This window comes from Coregonus lavaretus (assembly GCF_964263955.1).
Source record: "Coregonus lavaretus genome assembly, chromosome: 1".
In the NCBI taxonomy this organism is placed as follows: domain Eukaryota; kingdom Metazoa; phylum Chordata; class Actinopteri; order Salmoniformes; family Salmonidae; genus Coregonus; species Coregonus lavaretus.
The window spans coordinates 92,231,442-92,250,512 of NC_139988.1; the positions used below are offsets into that span (position 1 = coordinate 92,231,442).

General features: G+C 47.5%; 1 protein-coding gene across 1 annotated transcript in view; it reads left to right on the forward strand.

The window, feature by feature from the left end:
• LOC311134452 (AT-rich interactive domain-containing protein 4B-like) overlaps positions 1-19,071 on the forward strand; it is a gene marked incomplete at its 5' end in the record, with an annotated part of 96,520 nt that overhangs the window by 47,838 nt on the left and 29,611 nt on the right. Inside the window, one exon of the mRNA XM_084168133.1 lies at positions 12,404-12,613. Coding sequence (XP_084024259.1) covers positions 12,404-12,613 — 210 coding nt within the window. The remainder of the gene's footprint in view (positions 1-12,403; positions 12,614-19,071) is intronic.

Sequence of the window (19,071 nt, forward strand, 5' to 3'; positions counted from 1 at the left end):
GTGGCTTGGAGGTTGGGGAGGCTAGGGGGGTTATTTAATAGTAGTGGCTTGGAGGTTGGGGAGGCTAGGGGGGTTATTTAATAGTAGTGGCTTGGAGGTTGGGGAGGCTAGGGGGGTTATTTAATAGTAGTGGCTTGGAGGCTAGGGGGGTTATTTAATAGTAGTGGCTTGGAGGTTGGGGAGGCTAGGGGGGTTATTTAATAGTAGTGGCTTGGAGGCTAGGGGGGTTATTTAATAGTAGTGGCTTGGAGGTTGGGGAGGCTAGGGGGGTTATTTAATAGTAGTGGTTTGGAGGTTGGGGAGGCTAGGGGGGTTATTTAATAGTAGTGGCTTGGAGGCTAGGGGGGTTATTTAATAGTAGTGGCTTGGAGGTTGGGGAGGCTAGGGGGGTTATTTAATAGTAGTGGTTTGGAGGTTGGGGAGGCTAGGGGGATTATTTAATAGTAGTGGCTTGGAGGTTGGGGAGGCTAGGGGGGTTATTTAATAGTAGTGGCTTGGAGGCTAGGGGGGTTATTTAATAGTAGTGTCTTGGAGGTTTGGGAGACTAGGGGGGTTATTTAATAGTAGTGGCTTGGAGGTTGGGGAGACTAGGGGGGGTTATTTAATAGTAGTGGCTTGGAGGTTGGGGAGGCTAGGGGGGTTATTTAATAGTAGTGGCTTGGAGGTTGGGGAGGCTAGGGGGGTTATTTAATAGTAGTGGCTTGGAGGTTGGGGAGACTAGGGGGGGTTATTTAATAGTAGTGGCTTGGAGGTTGGGGAGACTAGGGGGGTTATTTAATAGTAGTGGCTTGGAGGTTGGGGAGGCTAGGGGGGGTTATTTAATAGTAGTGGCTTGGAGGCTAGGAGGGTTATTTAATAGTAGTGGCTTGGGGGTTGGGGAGGCTAGGGGGGGTTATTTAATAGTAGTGGTTTGGAGGATGGGGAGGCTAGGGGGGTTATTTAATAGTAGTGGCTTGGAGGTTGGGGAGACTAGGGGGGGTTATTTAATAGTAGTGGTTTGGAGGATGGGGAGGCTAGGGGGGTTATTTAATAGTAGTGGTTTGGAGGTTGGGGAGGCTAGGGGGGTTATTTAATAGTAGTGGCTTGGAGGCTGGGGGGGTTATTTAATAGTAGTGGCTTGGAGGTTGTAGAGGCTAGGGGGGTTATTTAATAGTAGTGGCTTGGAGGCTAGGGGGGTTATTTAATAGTAGTGGCTTGGAGGTTGGGGAGGCTAGGGGGGTTATTTAATAGTAGTGGCTAGAGGCTATGGGGGTTATTTAATAGTAGTGGCTTGGAGGTTGGGGAGACCAGGGGGGGGTTATTTAATAGTAGTGGCTTGGATGTTGGGGAGGCTAGGGGGGTTATTTAATAGTAGTGTCTTTGAGGTTGGGGAGGCTAGGGGGGTTATTTAATAGTAGTGGTTTGGAGGTTGGAGGGCTAGGGGGGTTATTTAATAGTAGTGGCTTGGAAGTTGGGGAGACTAGGGGGGTTATTTAATAGTAGTGGCTTGGAGGTTGGGGAGGCTAGGGGGGTTATTTAATAGTAGTGGCTTGGAGGTTGGTGAGGCTAGGGGAGTTATTTAATAGTAGTGACTTGGAGGTTGGGGAGGCTAGGGGGGTTATTTAATAGTAGTGGCTTGGAGGTTGGGGAGGCTTTGGGGGTTTATTTAATAGTAGTGGCTTGGAGGCTAGGGGGGTTATTTAATAGTAGTGGCTTGGAGGCTGGGGAGGCTAGTTTAAAAAAAAAATAGTATTGGCTTGGAGGTTGGGGAGGCTAGGGGGGGTTATTTAATAGTAGTGGTTTGGAGGCTAGGAGGGTTATTTAATAGTAGTGGCTTGGGGGTTGGGGAGGCTAGGGGGGGTTATTTAATAGTAGTGGTTTGGAGGATGGGGAGGCTAGGGGGGTTATTTAATAGTAGTGGCTTGGAGGTTGGGGAGACTAGGGGGGGTTATTTAATAGTAGTGGTTTGGAGGATGGGGAGGCTAGGGGGGTTATTTAATAGTAGTGGTTTGGAGGTTGGGGAGGCTAGGGGGGTTATTTAATAGTAGTGGCTTGGAGGCTGGGGGGGTTATTTAATAGTAGTGGCTTGGAGGTTGTAGAGGCTAGGGGGGTTATTTAATAGTAGTGGCTTGGAGGCTAGGGGGGTTATTTAATAGTAGTGGCTTGGAGGTTGGGGAGGCTAGGGGGGTTATTTAATAGTAGTGGCTAGAGGCTATGGGGGTTATTTAATAGTAGTGGCTTGGAGGTTGGGGAGACCAGGGGGGGGTTATTTAATAGTAGTGGCTTGGATGTTGGGGAGGCTAGGGGGGTTATTTAATAGTAGTGGCTTGGAGGTTGGGGAGGCTAGGGGGGTTATTTAATAGTAGTGGTTTGGAGGTTGGAGGGCTAGGGGGGTTATTTAATAGTAGTGGCTTGGAAGTTGGGGAGACTAGGGGGGTTATTTAATAGTAGTGGCTTGGAGGTTGGGGAGGCTAGGGGGGTTATTTAATAGTAGTGGCTTGGAGGTTGGTGAGGCTAGGGGAGTTATTTAATAGTAGTGACTTGGAGGTTGGGGAGGCTAGGGGGGTTATTTAATAGTAGTGGCTTGGAGGTTGGGGAGGCTAGGGGGGTTATTTAATAGTAGTGGCTTGGAGGTTGGGGAAGCTAGGGGGGTTATTTAATAGTAGTGGCTTGGAGGCTAGGGGGGTTATTTAATAGTATTGGCTTGGAGGTTGGGGAGACTAGGGGGGATTATTTAATATTAGTGGCTTGGAGGTTGGGAGGCTAGGGGGGGGTTATTTAATAGTAGGTGCTTGGAGGCTAGGGGGGTTATTTAATAGTAGTGGTTTGGAGGTTGGGGAGGCTAGGGGGGTTATTTAATAGTAGTGGCTTGGAGGTTGGGGAGACTATGGGCGGTTATTTAATAGTAGTGGCTTGGAGGTTGGGGAAGCTAGGGGGGTTATTTAATAGTAGTGGCTTGGAGGCTAGGGGGGTTATTTAATAGTATTGGCTTGGAGGTTGGGGAGACTAGGGTTTTTTTTTTTATAGTAGTGGCTTGGAGGTTAGGAGGCTGGGGGGGGGGTTATTTAATAGTAGGTGCTTGGAGGCTAGGGGGGTTATTTAATAGTAGTGGTTTGGAGGTTGGGGAGGCTAGGGGGGTTATTTAATAGTAGTGGTTTGGAGGTTGGGGGGGTTGTTTAATAGTAGTGGCTTGGAGGCTAGGGGGGGTTATTTAATAGTAGTGGCTTGGAGGCTAGGGGGGGTTATTTAATAGTAGTGGCTTGGATGTTGGGGAGGCTAGGGGGGTTATTTAATAGTAGTGGCTTGGAGGCTAGGGGGGTTATTTAATAGTAGTGGCTTGGAGGTTGGGGAGGCTGGGGGGTTATTTAATAGTAGTGGCTTGGAGGTTGGGGAGGCTAGGGGGGTTATTTAATAGTAATGGCTTGGAGGTTGGGGAGGCTAGGGGGGGTTATTTAATAGTAGTGCTTTGGAGGTTGGGGAGGCTAGGGGGGTTATTGAATAGTATTGGCTCGGAGGCTAGGGGGGTTATTTAATAGTAGTGGCTTGGAGGCTAGCGGGGTTATTTAATAGTAGTGGCTTGGAGGTTGGGGAGACTAGGGGGGTTATTTAATAGTAGTGTCTTGGAGGCGAGGGGGGTTATTTAATAGTAGTGGCTTGGAGGTTGGGGAGGCTAGGGGGGTTATTTAATAGTAGTGGCTTGGAGGTTGGGGAGGCTAGGGGGGTTATTTAATAGTAGTGGCTTGGAGGTTGGGGAGGCTAGGGGGGTTATTTAATAGTAGTGGCTTGGAGGCTAGGGGGGTTATTTAATAGTAGTGGCTTGGAGGTTGGGGAGGCTAGGGGGGTTATTTAATAGTAGTGGCTTGGAGGCTAGGGGGGTTATTTAATAGTAGTGGCTTGGAGGTTGGGGAGGCTAGGGGGGTTATTTAATAGTAGTGGTTTGGAGGTTGGGGAGGCTAGGGGGGTTATTTAATAGTAGTGGCTTGGAGGCTAGGGGGGTTATTTAATAGTAGTGGCTTGGAGGTTGGGGAGGCTAGGGGGGTTATTTAATAGTAGTGGTTTGGAGGTTGGGGAGGCTAGGGGGATTATTTAATAGTAGTGGCTTGGAGGTTGGGGAGGCTAGGGGGGTTATTTAATAGTAGTGGCTTGGAGGCTAGGGGGGTTATTTAATAGTAGTGTCTTGGAGGTTTGGGAGACTAGGGGGGTTATTTAATAGTAGTGGCTTGGAGGTTGGGGAGACTAGGGGGGGTTATTTAATAGTAGTGGCTTGGAGGTTGGGGAGGCTAGGGGGGTTATTTAATAGTAGTGGCTTGGAGGTTGGGGAGGCTAGGGGGGTTATTTAATAGTAGTGGCTTGGAGGTTGGGGAGACTAGGGGGGGTTATTTAATAGTAGTGGCTTGGAGGTTGGGGAGACTAGGGGGGTTATTTAATAGTAGTGGCTTGGAGGTTGGGGAGGCTAGGGGGGGTTATTTAATAGTAGTGGCTTGGAGGCTAGGAGGGTTATTTAATAGTAGTGGCTTGGGGGTTGGGGAGGCTAGGGGGGGTTATTTAATAGTAGTGGTTTGGAGGATGGGGAGGCTAGGGGGGTTATTTAATAGTAGTGGCTTGGAGGTTGGGGAGACTAGGGGGGGTTATTTAATAGTAGTGGTTTGGAGGATGGGGAGGCTAGGGGGGTTATTTAATAGTAGTGGTTTGGAGGTTGGGGAGGCTAGGGGGGTTATTTAATAGTAGTGGCTTGGAGGCTGGGGGGGTTATTTAATAGTAGTGGCTTGGAGGTTGTAGAGGCTAGGGGGGTTATTTAATAGTAGTGGCTTGGAGGCTAGGGGGGTTATTTAATAGTAGTGGCTTGGAGGTTGGGGAGGCTAGGGGGGTTATTTAATAGTAGTGGCTAGAGGCTATGGGGGTTATTTAATAGTAGTGGCTTGGAGGTTGGGGAGACCAGGGGGGGGTTATTTAATAGTAGTGGCTTGGATGTTGGGGAGGCTAGGGGGGTTATTTAATAGTAGTGTCTTTGAGGTTGGGGAGGCTAGGGGGGTTATTTAATAGTAGTGGTTTGGAGGTTGGAGGGCTAGGGGGGTTATTTAATAGTAGTGGCTTGGAAGTTGGGGAGACTAGGGGGGTTATTTAATAGTAGTGGCTTGGAGGTTGGGGAGGCTAGGGGGGTTATTTAATAGTAGTGGCTTGGAGGTTGGTGAGGCTAGGGGAGTTATTTAATAGTAGTGACTTGGAGGTTGGGGAGGCTAGGGGGGTTATTTAATAGTAGTGGCTTGGAGGTTGGGGAGGCTTTGGGGGTTTATTTAATAGTAGTGGCTTGGAGGCTAGGGGGGTTATTTAATAGTAGTGGCTTGGAGGCTGGGGAGGCTAGTTTAAAAAAAAAATAGTATTGGCTTGGAGGTTGGGGAGGCTAGGGGGGGTTATTTAATAGTAGTGGTTTGGAGGCTAGGAGGGTTATTTAATAGTAGTGGCTTGGGGGTTGGGGAGGCTAGGGGGGGTTATTTAATAGTAGTGGTTTGGAGGATGGGGAGGCTAGGGGGGTTATTTAATAGTAGTGGCTTGGAGGTTGGGGAGACTAGGGGGGGTTATTTAATAGTAGTGGTTTGGAGGATGGGGAGGCTAGGGGGGTTATTTAATAGTAGTGGTTTGGAGGTTGGGGAGGCTAGGGGGGTTATTTAATAGTAGTGGCTTGGAGGCTGGGGGGGTTATTTAATAGTAGTGGCTTGGAGGTTGTAGAGGCTAGGGGGGTTATTTAATAGTAGTGGCTTGGAGGCTAGGGGGGTTATTTAATAGTAGTGGCTTGGAGGTTGGGGAGGCTAGGGGGGTTATTTAATAGTAGTGGCTAGAGGCTATGGGGGTTATTTAATAGTAGTGGCTTGGAGGTTGGGGAGACCAGGGGGGGGTTATTTAATAGTAGTGGCTTGGATGTTGGGGAGGCTAGGGGGGTTATTTAATAGTAGTGGCTTGGAGGTTGGGGAGGCTAGGGGGGTTATTTAATAGTAGTGGTTTGGAGGTTGGAGGGCTAGGGGGGTTATTTAATAGTAGTGGCTTGGAAGTTGGGGAGACTAGGGGGGTTATTTAATAGTAGTGGCTTGGAGGTTGGGGAGGCTAGGGGGGTTATTTAATAGTAGTGGCTTGGAGGTTGGTGAGGCTAGGGGAGTTATTTAATAGTAGTGACTTGGAGGTTGGGGAGGCTAGGGGGGTTATTTAATAGTAGTGGCTTGGAGGTTGGGGAGGCTTTGGGGGTTTATTTAATAGTAGTGGCTTGGAGGCTAGGGGGGTTATTTAATAGTAGTGGCTTGGAGGCTGGGGAGGCTAGTTTAAAAAAAAAATAGTATTGGCTTGGAGGTTGGGGAGGCTAGGGGGGGTTATTTAATAGTAGTGGTTTGGAGGTAGGGGAGGCTAGGGGGGGTTATTTAATAGTAGTGGCTTGGAGGTTGGGGAGGCTAGGGGGGTTATTTAATAGTAGTGGCTTGGAGGTTGGGGAGGCTAGGGGGGTTATTTAATAGTAGTGGCTTGGAGGTTGGGGAGCCTTTGGGGGTTTATTTAATAGTAGTGGCTTGGAGGCTAGGGGGGTTATTTAATAGTAGTGGCTTGGAGGCTGGGGAGGCTATTTAAAAAAAAAATAGTATTGGCTTGGAGGTTGGGGAGGCTAGGGGGGGTTATTTAATAGTAGTGGTTTGGAGGTTGGGGAGGGGGGTTATTTAATAGTAGTAGTTTGGAGGTTGGGGAGGCTAGGGGGGGTTATTTAATAGTAGTGGTTTGGAGGTTGGGGAGGCTAGGGGGGTTATTTAATAGTAGTGGTTTGGAGGTTGGGGAGACTAGGGGGGTTATTTAATAGTAGTGGCTTGGAGGTTGGGGATGCTAGGGGGGGTTATTTAATAGTAGTGGCTTGGAGGTTGTGGAGGCTAGGGGGGTTATTTAATAGTAGTGGCTTGGAGGCTTGGGGGGTTATTTAATAGTAGTGGCTTTGAGTTTGGGGAGGCTAGGTGGGGTTATTTAATAGTAGTGGTTTGGTGGTTGGGGAGGCTAGGGGGGGTTATTTAATAGTAGTGGCTTGGAGGTTGGGGGTGCTAGGGGGGGTTATTTAATAGTAGTGGCTTGGAGGTTGTGGAGGCTAGGGGGGTTATTTAATAGTAGTGGCTTGGAGGCTAGGGGGGTTATTTAATAGTAGTGGCTTGGAGGATGGGGAGGCTAGGGGGGTTATTTAATAGTAGTGGCTTTGAGGTTGTGGAGGCTAGGGGGGGTTATTTAATAATAGTGGCTTGGAGGCTAGGGGGGTTATTTAATAATAGTGGCTTGGAGGCTAGAAGGGTTATTTAATAGTAGTGGCTTGGAGGATGGGGAGGCTAGGGGGGTTATTTAATAGTAGTGGCTTTGAGGTTGTGGAGGCTAGGGGGGGTTATTTAATAATAGTGGCTTGGAGGCTAGGGGGTTATTTAATAGTAGTGGCTTGGAGGTTGGGAAGACTAGGGGGGTTATTTAATAGTAGTGGCTTGGAGGTTGGGGAGGCTAGGGGGGTTATTTAATAGTAGTGGTTTGGAGGTTGGGGAGGCTGGGGGGTTATTTAATAGTAGTGGCTTTGAGTTTGGGGAGGCTAGGGGGGGTTATTTAATAGTAGTGGTTTGGTGGTTGGGGAGGCTAGGGGGGTTATTTAATAGTAGTGGTTTGGTGGTTGGGGAGGCTAGGGGGGGTTATTTAATAGTAGTGGTTTGGTGGTTGGGGAGGCTAGGGGGGTTATTTAATAGTAGTGGTTTGGTGGTTGGGGAGGCTAGGGGGGTTATTTAATAGTAGTGGTTTGGCGGTTGGGGAGGCTAGGGGGGTTATTTAATAGTAGTGGCTTGGAGGCTAGGGGGGTTATTTAATAGTAGTGGCTTGGAGGTTGGGGAGGCTAGGGGGGGTTATTTAATAGTAGTGGTTTGGAGGCTAGGGGGGTTATTTAATAGTAGTGGCTTGGAGGTTGGGGAGGCTAGGGGGGGTTATTTAATAGTAGTGGCTTGGAGGTTGGGGAGGCTAGGGGGGGTTATTTAATAGTAGTGGCTTGGAGGTTGGGGGGGCTAGGGGGGGTTATTTAATAGTAGTGGTTTGGTGGTTGGGGAGGCTAGGGGGGGTTATTTAATAGTAGTGGTTTGGTGGTTGGGGAGGCTAGGGGGGTTATTTAATAGTAGTGGTTTGGCGGTTGGGGAGGCTAGGGGGGTTATTTAATAGTAGTGGCTTGGAGGCTAGGGGGGTTATTTAATAGTAGTGGCTTGGAGGTTGGGGAGGCTAGGGGGGGTTATTTAATAGTAGTGGTTTGGAGGCTAGGGGGGTTATTTAATAGTAGTGGCTTGGAGGTTGGGGAGGCTAGGGGGGGTTATTTAATAGTAGTGGCTTGGAGGTTGGGGAGGCTAGGGGGGGTTATTTAATAGTAGTGGCTTGGAGGTTGGGGGGGGTTATTTAATAGTAGTGGCTTGGAGGTTGGGGAGGCTAGGGGGATTATTTAATAGTAGTGGCTTGGAGGTTGGGGGGGCTAGGGGGGGTTATTTAATAGTTGTGGCTTGGAGGTTGGGGAGGCTAGGGGGGGTATTTAATAGTAGTGGCTTGGAGGCTAGGGGGGTTATTTAATAGTAGTGGTTTGGTGGTTGGGGAGGCTAGGGGGGTTATTTAATAGTAGTGGTTTGGCGGTTGGGGAGGCTAGGGGGGTTATTTAATAGTAGTGGCTTGGAGGCTAGGGGGGTTATTTAATAGTAGTGGCTTGGAGGTTGGGGAGGCTAGGGGGGGTTATTTAATAGTAGTGGTTTGGAGGCTAGGGGGGTTATTTAATAGTAGTGGCTTGGAGGTTGGGGAGGCTAGGGGGGTTATTTAATAGTAGTGGCTTGGAGGCTAGGGGGGTTATTTAATAGTAGTGGCTTGGAGGTTGGGGAGGCTAGGGGCGGTTATTTAATAGTAGTGGTTTGGAGGCTAGGGTTGTTATTTAATAGTAGTGGCTTGGAGGTTGGGGAGGCTAGGGGGGGTTATTTAATAATAGTGGCTTGGAGGTTGGGGAGGCTAGGGGGGGTTATTTAATAGTAGTGGCTTGGATGTTGGGGGGGGTTATTTAATAGTAGTGGCTTGGAGGTTGGGGAGGCTAGGGGGATTATTTAATAGTAGTGGCTTGGAGGTTGGGGGTGCTAGGGGGGGTTATTTAATAGTAGTGGCTTGGAGGTTGGGGAGGCTAGGGGGGGTATTTAATAGTAGTGGCTTGGAGGCTAGGGGGGTTATTTAATAGTAGTGGCTTGGAGGTTGGGGAGGCTAGGGGGGGTTATTTAATAGTAGTGGCTTGAAGGCTAGGGGGGTTATTTAATAGTAGTGGCTTGGAGGTTGGGGAGGCTAGGGGGGTTATTTAATAGTAGTGGCTTGGAGGCTAGGGGGGTTATTTAATAATAGTGTCTTGGAGGCTAGAGGGGTATTTAATAGTAGTGGTTTGGAGGTTGGGGAGATTAGGGGGGGTTATTTAATAGTAGTGGTTTGGAGGTTGGGGAGGCTAGGGGGGTTATTTAATAGTAGTGGCTTGGAGGCTAGGGGGGTTATTTAATAGTAGTGGCTTTGAGGTTGGGGAGGCTAGGGTGGGTTATTTAATTGTAGTGGTTTGGAGGTTGGGGAGGCTAGGGGGGTAATTTAATAGTAGTGGCTTTGAGGCTAGGGGGGTTATTTAATAGTAGTGGCTTTGAGGTTGGGGAGGCTAGGTGGGGTTATTTAATAGTAGTGGTTTGGTGGTTGGGGAGGCTAGGGGGGGTTATTTAATAGTAGTGGCTTGGAGGTTGGGGAGGCTAGGGGGGTTATTTAATAGTAGTGGTTTGGTGGTTGGGGAGGCTATGGGGGGTTATTTAATAGTAGTGGCTTGGAGGTTGGGGAGGCTAGGGGGGGTTATTTAATAGTAGTGGCTTGGAGGTTGTGGAGGCTAGGGGGGTTATTTAATAGTAGTGGCTTGGAGGCTAGGGGGGTTATTTAATAATAGTGGCTTGGAGGCTAGGGGGGTATTTAATAGTAGTGGTTGGGGAGGCTAGGGGTGGTTATTTAATAGTAGTGGTTTGGAGGTTGGGGAGGCTAGGGGGGTTATTTAATAGTAGTGGCTTGGAGGCTAGGGGGGTTATTTAATAGTAGTGGCTTTGAGGTTGGGGAGGCTAGGGGGGGTTATTTAATTGTAGTGGTTTGGAGGTTGGGGAGGCTAGGAGGGTAATTTAATAGTAGTGGCTTTGAGGTTGGGGAGGCTAGGTGGGGTTATTTAATAGTAGTGGTTTTGTGGTTGGGGAGGCTAGGGGGGGTTATTTAATAGTAGTGGCTTGGACGTTGGGGAGGCTAGGGGGGGTTATTTAATAGTAGTGGCTTGGAGGTTGTGGAGGCTAGGGGGGTTATTTAATAGTAGTGGCTTGGAGGCTAGGGGGGTTATTTAATAATAGTGGCTTGGAGGCTAGGGGGGTATTTAATAGTAGTGGTTTGGAGGTTGGGGAGGCTAGGGGGGGTTATTTAATAGTAGTGGTTTGGAGGTTGGGGAGGCTAGGGGGGGTTATTTAATAGTAGTGGTTTGGAGGTTGGGGAGGCTAGGGGGGTTATTTAATAGTAGTGGCTTGGAGGCTAGGGGGGTTATTTAATAGTAGTGGCTTTGAGGTTGGGGAGGCTAGGGGGGGTTATTTAATTGTAGTGGTTTGGAGGTTGGGGAGGCTAGGTGGGTAATTTAATAGTAGTGGCTTTGAGGTTGGGGAGGCTAGGTGGGGTTATTTAATAGTAGTGGTTTGGTGGTTGGGGAGGCTAGGGGGGGTTATTTAATAGTAGTGGCTTGGAGGTTGGGGAGGCTAGGGGGGGTTATTTAATAGTAGTGGCTTGGAGGTTGTGGAGGCTAGGGGGGTTATTTAATAGTAGTGGCTTTGGGGCTAGGGGGGTTATTTAATAGTAGTGGCTTTGAGGTTGTGGAGGCTAGGGGGGTTATTTAATAGTAGTGGCTTGGGGGCTAGGGGGGTTATTTAATAGTAGTGGCTTTGAGGTTGGGGAGGCTAGGGGGGTTATTTAATAGTAGTGGCTTTGAGGTTGGGGAGGCTAGGGGGGTTATTTAATAGTAGTGGCTTGGAGGCTAGGGGGTTATTTAATAGTAGTGGCTTGGAGGTTGGGGAGGCTAGGGGGGTTATTTAATAGTAGTGGCTTGGAGGCTAGGGGGGTTATTTAATAATAGTGGCTTGGAGGCTAGGGGGGTATTTAATAGTAGTGGTTTGGAGGTTGGGGAGGCTAGGGGGGGTTATTTAATAGTAGTGGTTTGGAGGTTGGGGAGGCTGGGGGGTTATTTAATAGTAGTGGTTTGGAGGTTGGGGAGGCTAGGGGGGGTTATTTAATAGTAGTGGTTTGGAGGTTGGGGAGGCTAGGGGGGTAATTTAATAGTAGTGGCTTTGAGGTTGGGGAGGCTAGGTGGGGTTATTTAATAGTAGTGGTTTGGTGGTTGGGGAGGCTAGGGGGGGTTATTTAATAGTAGTGGCTTGGAGGTTGGGGAGGCTAGGGGGGGTTATTTAATAGTAGTGGCTTGGAGGCTAGGGGGGTTATTTAATAGTAGTGGCTTTGAGGTTGGGGAGGCTAGGGGGGGTTATTTAATTGTAGTGGTTTGGAGGTTGGGGAGGCTAGGGGGGTAATTTAATAGTAGTGGCTTTGAGGTTGGGGAGGCTAGGTGGGGTTATTTAATAGTAGTGGTTTGGTGGTTGGGGAGGCTAGGGGGGGTTATTTAATAGTAGTGGCTTGGAGGTTGGGGAGGCTAGGGGGGGTTATTTAATAGTAGTGGCTTGGAGGCTAGGGGGGTTATTTAATAGTAGTGGCTTTGAGGTTGGGGAGGCTAGGGGGGGTTATTTAATTGTAGTGGTTTGGAGGTTGGGGAGGCTAGGGGGGTTATTTAATAGTAGTGGCTTGGAGGCTAGGGGGGTTATTTAATAGTAGTGGCTTTGAGGTTGGGGAGGCTAGGGGGGGTTATTTAATTGAATTGGTTTGGAGGTTGGGGGGGCTAGGGGGGTTATTTAATAGTAGTGGCTTGGAGGTTGGGGAGGCTAGGGGGGGTTATTTAATAGTAGTGGCTTGGAGGCTAGGGATGTTATTTAATAGTAGTGGCTTTGAGGTTGGGGAGGCTAGGGGGGGTTATTTAATTGTAGTGGTTTGGAGGTTGGGGAGACTAGGGGGGGTTATTTAATAGTAGTGGCTTGGGGGCTAGGGGGGTTATTTAATAGTAGTGGCTTGGAGGTTGTGGAGGCTAGGGGGGTTATTTAATAGTAGTGGCTTGGAGGTTGGCGGTTGACATAGGCCAAGGGTGGGGTTGGTCTACCTAGTGCCAGGTAGTGAGAGAGTGGGTTTTGGGTGGGTGTGGGGTTGTGGGGTTGTGGTGCATTATGGGAAGCCTAAGACCAGGAAGTGAACAGGAAGCTGAACTGTGTTTCATTGATTTCAGGGATGAGAGCTGCAGTCAGGAGGGCGATGGTGGTGATGAGGATCTGGGGGAGGAAGGGGAGGAATTTGAGTGTTACCCCCCGGGGATGAAGGTGCAGGTGAGGTATGGGCGCGGTCGCAGCCTGAAGACGTACCAGGCCACTGTGAAAGAGGCTGACGTGGAGGGGGGAGAGGTACTCTACCTGGTTCACTACTGTGGCTGGAACGTCAGGTAAGATTAGCAGGACACACAGCCCTCTGGGTAAATGACCTATCACCTCAATATATCTTTCACCTGACCACTACTAGTTTTCTAGATATTAATATATATTAGTGGAGAGGTGTGGCTGGAACGTCAGGTAAGGTTAGCAGGAGACACAGCCCTCTGGGTAAATGACCTATCACCTTCCTAACCACAAGTAGTATTACAGCTAAATTATTCACCCTCCTCAAATAGACCCAGCCTTGGCTGTAAATATAAAGGGAGATCCCTATAGCAACAACATGGATATCCCTCCCTCTCTGTTTATTATGATATAATCTCACATATATTATATTTATATATTCATGGTTATATCTTACCATCCTCTGTAGCTAATAGAATGGTCCCTCTGTGTCAGGACTAATTAATCGTCATTGCACTGTGGCCATCTAGTGGTTAAAATTGAGAATTAGGGCAATCAGTAATAACTTTGATTGGTTGACATTTATAAAGTGTTGACTGACAGTTTGTCTCCCCGTCCGTCTGTCTTGTCCCCCCCCCCACTGTCTGTCTCAGTAGTCTAGAGACGCGCTGAGTTTGACCATAAATGAAGCTCTTTCACAGAGCCTTCTCATTGAAGAATAGAGCTATTTTATGTAGCGCTAAACCACTCTGAAAGGCCATTTAATCCTCATTCACAATGTAGGGCCAAACCTACCCAAGCCAGGCTGAGAAACTGAGCTGGCCTGGTTACACATCCACCATACTGGAAAGGACAATGTGAGGCAGCAAGGTACGATTGGGATGGTCCCTATAGTGGGGTTATAAAGGGTACGGTTGGGGTGGTCCCTATAGTGGGGTTATAAAGGGTACGGTTGGGGTGGTCCCTATAGTGGGGTTATAAAGGGTACGGTTGGGGTGGTCCCTATAGTGTGGTTATAAAGGGTACGGTTGGGGTGGTCCCTATAGTGGGGTTATAAAGGGTACGGTTGGGGTGGTCCCTATAGTGTGGTTATAAAGGGTACGGTTGGGGTGGTCCCTATAGTGTTAATGTGGTTATAAAGGGTACGGTTGGGGTGGTCCCTATAGTGTTGTTATAAAGGGTACGGTTGGGGTGGTCCCTATAGTGTGGTTATAAAGGGTACGGTTGGGGTGGTCCCTATAGTGTGGTTATAATGGGTACGGTTGGGGTGGTCCCTATAGTGTGGTTATAAAGGGTACGGTTGGGATGGTCCCTATAGTGTGGTTATAAAGGGTACGGTTGGGGTGGGCCCTATAGTGTGGTTATAAAGGGTACGGTTGGGGTGGTCCCTATAGTGTTGTTATAAAGGGTACGGTTGGGGTGGTCCCTATAGTGGGGTTATAAAGGGTACGGTTGGGGTGGTCCCTATAGTGTGGTTATAAAGGGTACGGTTGGGGTGGTCCCTATAGTGTGGTTATAAAGGGTACGGTTGGGGTGGTCCCTATAGTGTGGTTATAAAGGGTACGGTTGGGGTGGTCCCTATAGTGTGGTTATAAAGGGTACGGTTGGGGTGGTCCCTATAGTGTGGTTATAAAGGGTACGGTTGGGGTGGTCCCTATAGTGTGGTTATAAAGGGTACGGTTGGGGTGGTCCCTATAGTGTGAATGTGGTTATAAAGGGTACGGTTGGGATGGTCCCTATAGTGTGGTTATAAAGAGTACGGTTGGGGTGGTCCCTATAGTGTGGTTATATAGGGTACGGTTGGGGTGGTCCCTATAGTGTGGTTATATAGGGTACGGTTGGGGTGGTCCCTATAGTGTGGTTATAAAGGGTACGGTTGGGATGGTCCCTATAGTGTGGTTATAAAGGGTACGGTTGGGGTGGTCCCTATAGTGTGGTTATAAAGGGTACGGTTGGGGTGGTCCCTATAGTGTGGTTATAAAGGGTACGGTTGGGGTGGTCCCTATAGTGTGGTTATACAGGGTACGGTTGGGGTGGTCCCTATAGTGTGGTTATAAAGGGTACGGTTGGGGTGGTCCCTATAGTGTGGTTATAAAGGGTACGGTTGGGGTGGTCCCTATAGTGTGGTTATAAAGGGTACGGTTGGGATGGTCCCTATAGTGGGGTTATAAAGGGTACGGTTGGGGTGGTCCCTATAGTGTGGTTATAAAGGGTACGGTTGGGATGGTCCCTATAGTGTGAATGTGGTTATAAAGGGTACGGTTGGGATGGTCCCTATAGTGTGGTTATAAAGGGTACGGTTGGGATGGTCCCTATAGTGTTAATGTGGTTATAAAGGGTACGATTGGGATGGTCCCTATAGTGTGGTTATAAAGGGTACGGTTGGGGTGGTCCCTATAGTGTGGTTATAAAGGGTACGGTTGGGATGGTCCCTATAGTGTGGTTATAAAGGGTACGGTTGGGGTGGTCCCTATAGTGTGAATGTGGTTATAAAGGGTACGGTTGGGATGGTCCCTATAGTGTGGTTATAAAGAGTACGGTTGGGGTGGTCCCTATAGTGTGGTTATATAGGGTACGGTTGGGGTGGTCCCTATAGTGTGGTTATATAGGGTACGGTTGGGGTGGTCCCTATAGTGTGGTTATAAAGGGTACGGTTGGGATGGTCCCTATAGTGTGGTTATAAAGGGTACGGTTGGGGTGGTCCCTATAGTGTGGTTATAAAGGGTACGGTTGGGGTGGTCCCTATAGTGTGGTTATAAAGGGTACGGTTGGGGTGGTCCCTATAGTGTGGTTATACAGGGTACGGTTGGGGTGGTCCCTATAGTGTGGTTATAAAGGGTACGGTTGGGATGGTCCCTATAGTGTTAATGTGGTTATAAAGGGTACGATTGGGATGGTCCCTATAGTGTGGTTATAAAGGGTACGGTTGGGGTGGTCCCTATAGTGTGGTTATAAAGGGTACGGTTGGGATGGTCCCTATAGTGTGGTTATAAAGGGTACGGTTGGGATGGTCCCTATAGTGTGGTTATAAAGGGTACGGTTGGGGTGGTCCCTATAGTGTGGTTATAAAGGGTACGGTTGGGGTGGTCCCTATAGTGTGGTTATAAAGGGTACGGTTGGGATGGTCCCTATAGTGTGGTTATAAAGGGTACGGTTGGGGTGGTCCCTATAGTGGGGTTATAAAGGGTACGGTTGGGGTGGTCCCTATAGTGTGGTTATAAAGGGTACGGTTGGGGTGGTCCCTATAGTGTGGTTATAAAGGGTACGGTTGGGGTGGTCCCTATAGTGTGGTTATAAAGGGTACGGTTGGGGTGGTCCCTATAGTGTGGTTATAAAGGGTACGGTTGGGGTGGTCCCTATAGTGTGGTTATAAAGGGTACGGTTGGGGTGGTCCCTATAGTGGGGTTATAAAGGGTACGGTTGGGGTGGTCCCTATAGTGTGGTTATAAAGGGTACGGTTGGGGTGGTCCCTATAGTGTGGTTATAAAGGGTACGGTTGGGGTGGTCCCTATAGTGTGGTTATAAAGGGTACGGTTGGGGTGGTCCCTATAGTGGGGTTATAAAGGGTACGGTTGGGGTGGTCCCTATAGTGTGAATGTGGTTATAAAATGCTGCTAGACTCACCTCTACCTCTCTCCCCCCTCCCCCCCTGGACCAGAGACAGGGTAATACGGTGTTACTATGTAGAAGTGGAGTTGGTATCATGAGACAGACGCAATAGAGAAGAGCTTTTCACAGGGAGTCCAATGTAGGGATGTCATTGTCTTACTGTTGTTTTGTGGTTGAATTCCATAAGTGGTTGACCTTTGGGTGGTTAACTTTCTGTAGATCCAAGTAGACCTTTTGGTGGTTAACTTTCTGTAGATCCAAGTATACATTTTGGTGGTTAACTTTCTGTAGATCCAAGTAGACCTTTTGGTGGTTAACTTTCTGTAGATCCAAGTAGACCTTTTGGTGGTTAACTTTCTGTAGATCCAAGTAGTCTTTTGGTGGTTAACTTTCTGTAGATCCAAGTAGACCTTTTGGTGGGTAACTTTCTGTAGATCCAAGTAGACCTTTTGGTGGTTAACTTTCTGTAGATCCAAGTAGACCTTTTGGTGGTTAACTTTCTGTAGATCCAAGTAGACCTTTGGGTGGTTAACTTTCTGTAGATCCAAGTAGACCTTTTGGTGGTTAACTTTCTGTAGATCCAAGTAGACCTTTTGGTGGTTAACTTTCTGTAGATCCAAGTAGACCTTTGGGTGGTTAACTTTCTGTAGGTCCAAGTAGGCCTTTGGGTGGTTAACTTTCTGTAGATCCAAGTAGACATTTGGGTGGTTAACTTTCTGTAGATCCAAGTAGACCTTTTGGTGGTTAACTTTCTGTAGATCCAAGTAGACCTTTTGGTGGTTAACTTTCTGTAGATCCAAGTAGTCTTTTGGTGGTTAACTTTCTGTAGATCCAAGTAGACCTTTTGGTGGGTAACTTTCTGTAGATCCAAGTAGACCTTTTGGTGGTTAACTTTCTGTAGGTCCAAGTAGACCTTTTGGTGGTTAACTTTCTGTAGATCCAAGTAGACCTTTGGGTGGTTAACTTTCTTTAGATCCAAGTAGACCTTTGGGTGGTTAACTTTCTGTAGATCCAAGTAGACCTTTTGGTGGTTAACTTTCTGTAGATCCAAGTAGACATTTTGGTGGTTAACTTTCTGTAGATCCAAGTAGACCTTTTGGTGGGTCACTTTCTGTAGATCCAAGTAGACCTTTTGGTGGTTAACTTTCTGTAGATCCAAGTAGACCTTTGGGTGGTTAACTTTCTGTAGGTCCAAGTAGACCTTTGGGTGGTTAACTTTCTGTAGATCCAAGTAGACATTTGGGTGGTTAACTTTCTGTAGATCCAAGTAGACCTTTTGGTGGTTAACTGTCTGTAGATCCAAGTAGACCTTTTGGTGGTTAACTTTCTGTAGATCCAAGTAGTATTTTGGTGGTTAACTTTCTGTAGATCCAAGTAGACCTTTTGGTGGTTAACTTTCTGTAGATCCAAGTAGACCTTTTGGTGGTTAACTTTCTGTAGATCCAAGTAGACCTTTTGGTGGTTAACTTTCTGCAGATCCAAGTAGACCTTTGGGTGGTTAACTTTCTGTAGATCCAAGGAGACCTTTGGGTGGTTAACTTTCTGTAGATCCAAGGAGACCTTTGGGTGGTTAACTTTCTGTAGATGCAAGGAGACCTTTGGGTGGTTAACTTTCTGTAGATCCAAGTAGACCTTTGGGTGGTTAACTTTCTGTAGATCCAAGTAGACCTTTTGGTGGTTAACTTTCTGTAGATCCAAGTAGACCTTTGGGTGGTTAACTTTCTGTATAAGTAGACCTTTTGGTGGTTAACTTTCTGCAGATCCAAGTAGATTTTTGGGTGGTTAACTTTCTGTAGGTCCAAGTAGACCTTTGGGTGGGTAACTTTCTGTAGATCCAAGTAGACCTTTTGGTGGTTAACTTTCTGTAGATCCAAGTAGACTTTTGGGTGGTTAACTTTCTGTAGATCCAAGTAGACCTTTTGGTGGTTAACTTTCTGTAGATCCAAGTAGACCTTTGGGTGGTTAACTTTCTGTATAAGTAGACCTTTTGGTGGTTAACTTTCTGCAGATCCAAGTAGACCTTTGGGTGGTTAACTTTCTGTAGATCCAAGGAGACCTTTGGGTGGTTAACTTTCTGTAGATCCAAGGAGACCTTTGGGTGGTTAACTTTCTGTAGATGCAAGGAGACCTTTGGGTGGTTAACTTTCTGTAGATCCAAGTAGACCTTTGGGTGGTTAACTTTCTGTAGATCCAAGTAGACCTTTTGGTGGTTAACTTTCTGTAGATCCAAGTAGACCTTTGGGTGGTTAACTTTCTGTAGATCCAAGTAGACTTTTGGTGGTTAACTTTCTGTAGATCCAAGTAGACCTTTGGGTGGTTAACTTTCTGTATAAGTAGACCTTTTGGTGGTTAACTTTCTGCAGATCCAAGTAGACCTTTGGGTGGTTAACTTTCTGTAGATCCAAGGAGACCTTTGGGTGGTTAACTTTCTGTAGATCCAAGGAGACCTTTGGGTGGTTAACTTTCTGTAGATGCAAGGAGACCTTTGGGTGGTTAACTTTCTGTAGATCCAAGTAGACCTTTGGGTGGTTAACTTTCTGTAGATCCAAGTAGACCTTTTGGTGGTTAACTTTCTGTAGATCCAAGTAGACCTTTGGGTGGTTAACTTTCTGTATAAGTAGACCTTTTGGTGGTTAACTTTCTGCAGATCCAAGTAGATTTTTGGGTGGTTAACTTTCTGTAGGTCCAAGTAGACCTTTGGGTGGGTAACTTTCTGTAGATCCAAGTAGACCTTTTGGTGGTTAACTTTCTGTAGATCCAAGTAGACTTTTGGGTGGTTAACTTTCTGTAGATCCAAGTAGACCTTTTGGTGGTTAACTTTCTGTAGATCCAAGTAGACCTTTGGGTGGTTAACTTTCTGTATAATTAGACCTTTTGGTGGTTAACTTTCTGCAGATCCAAGTAGACCTTTGGGTGGTTAACTTTCTGTAGATCCAAGGAGACCTTTGGGTGGTTA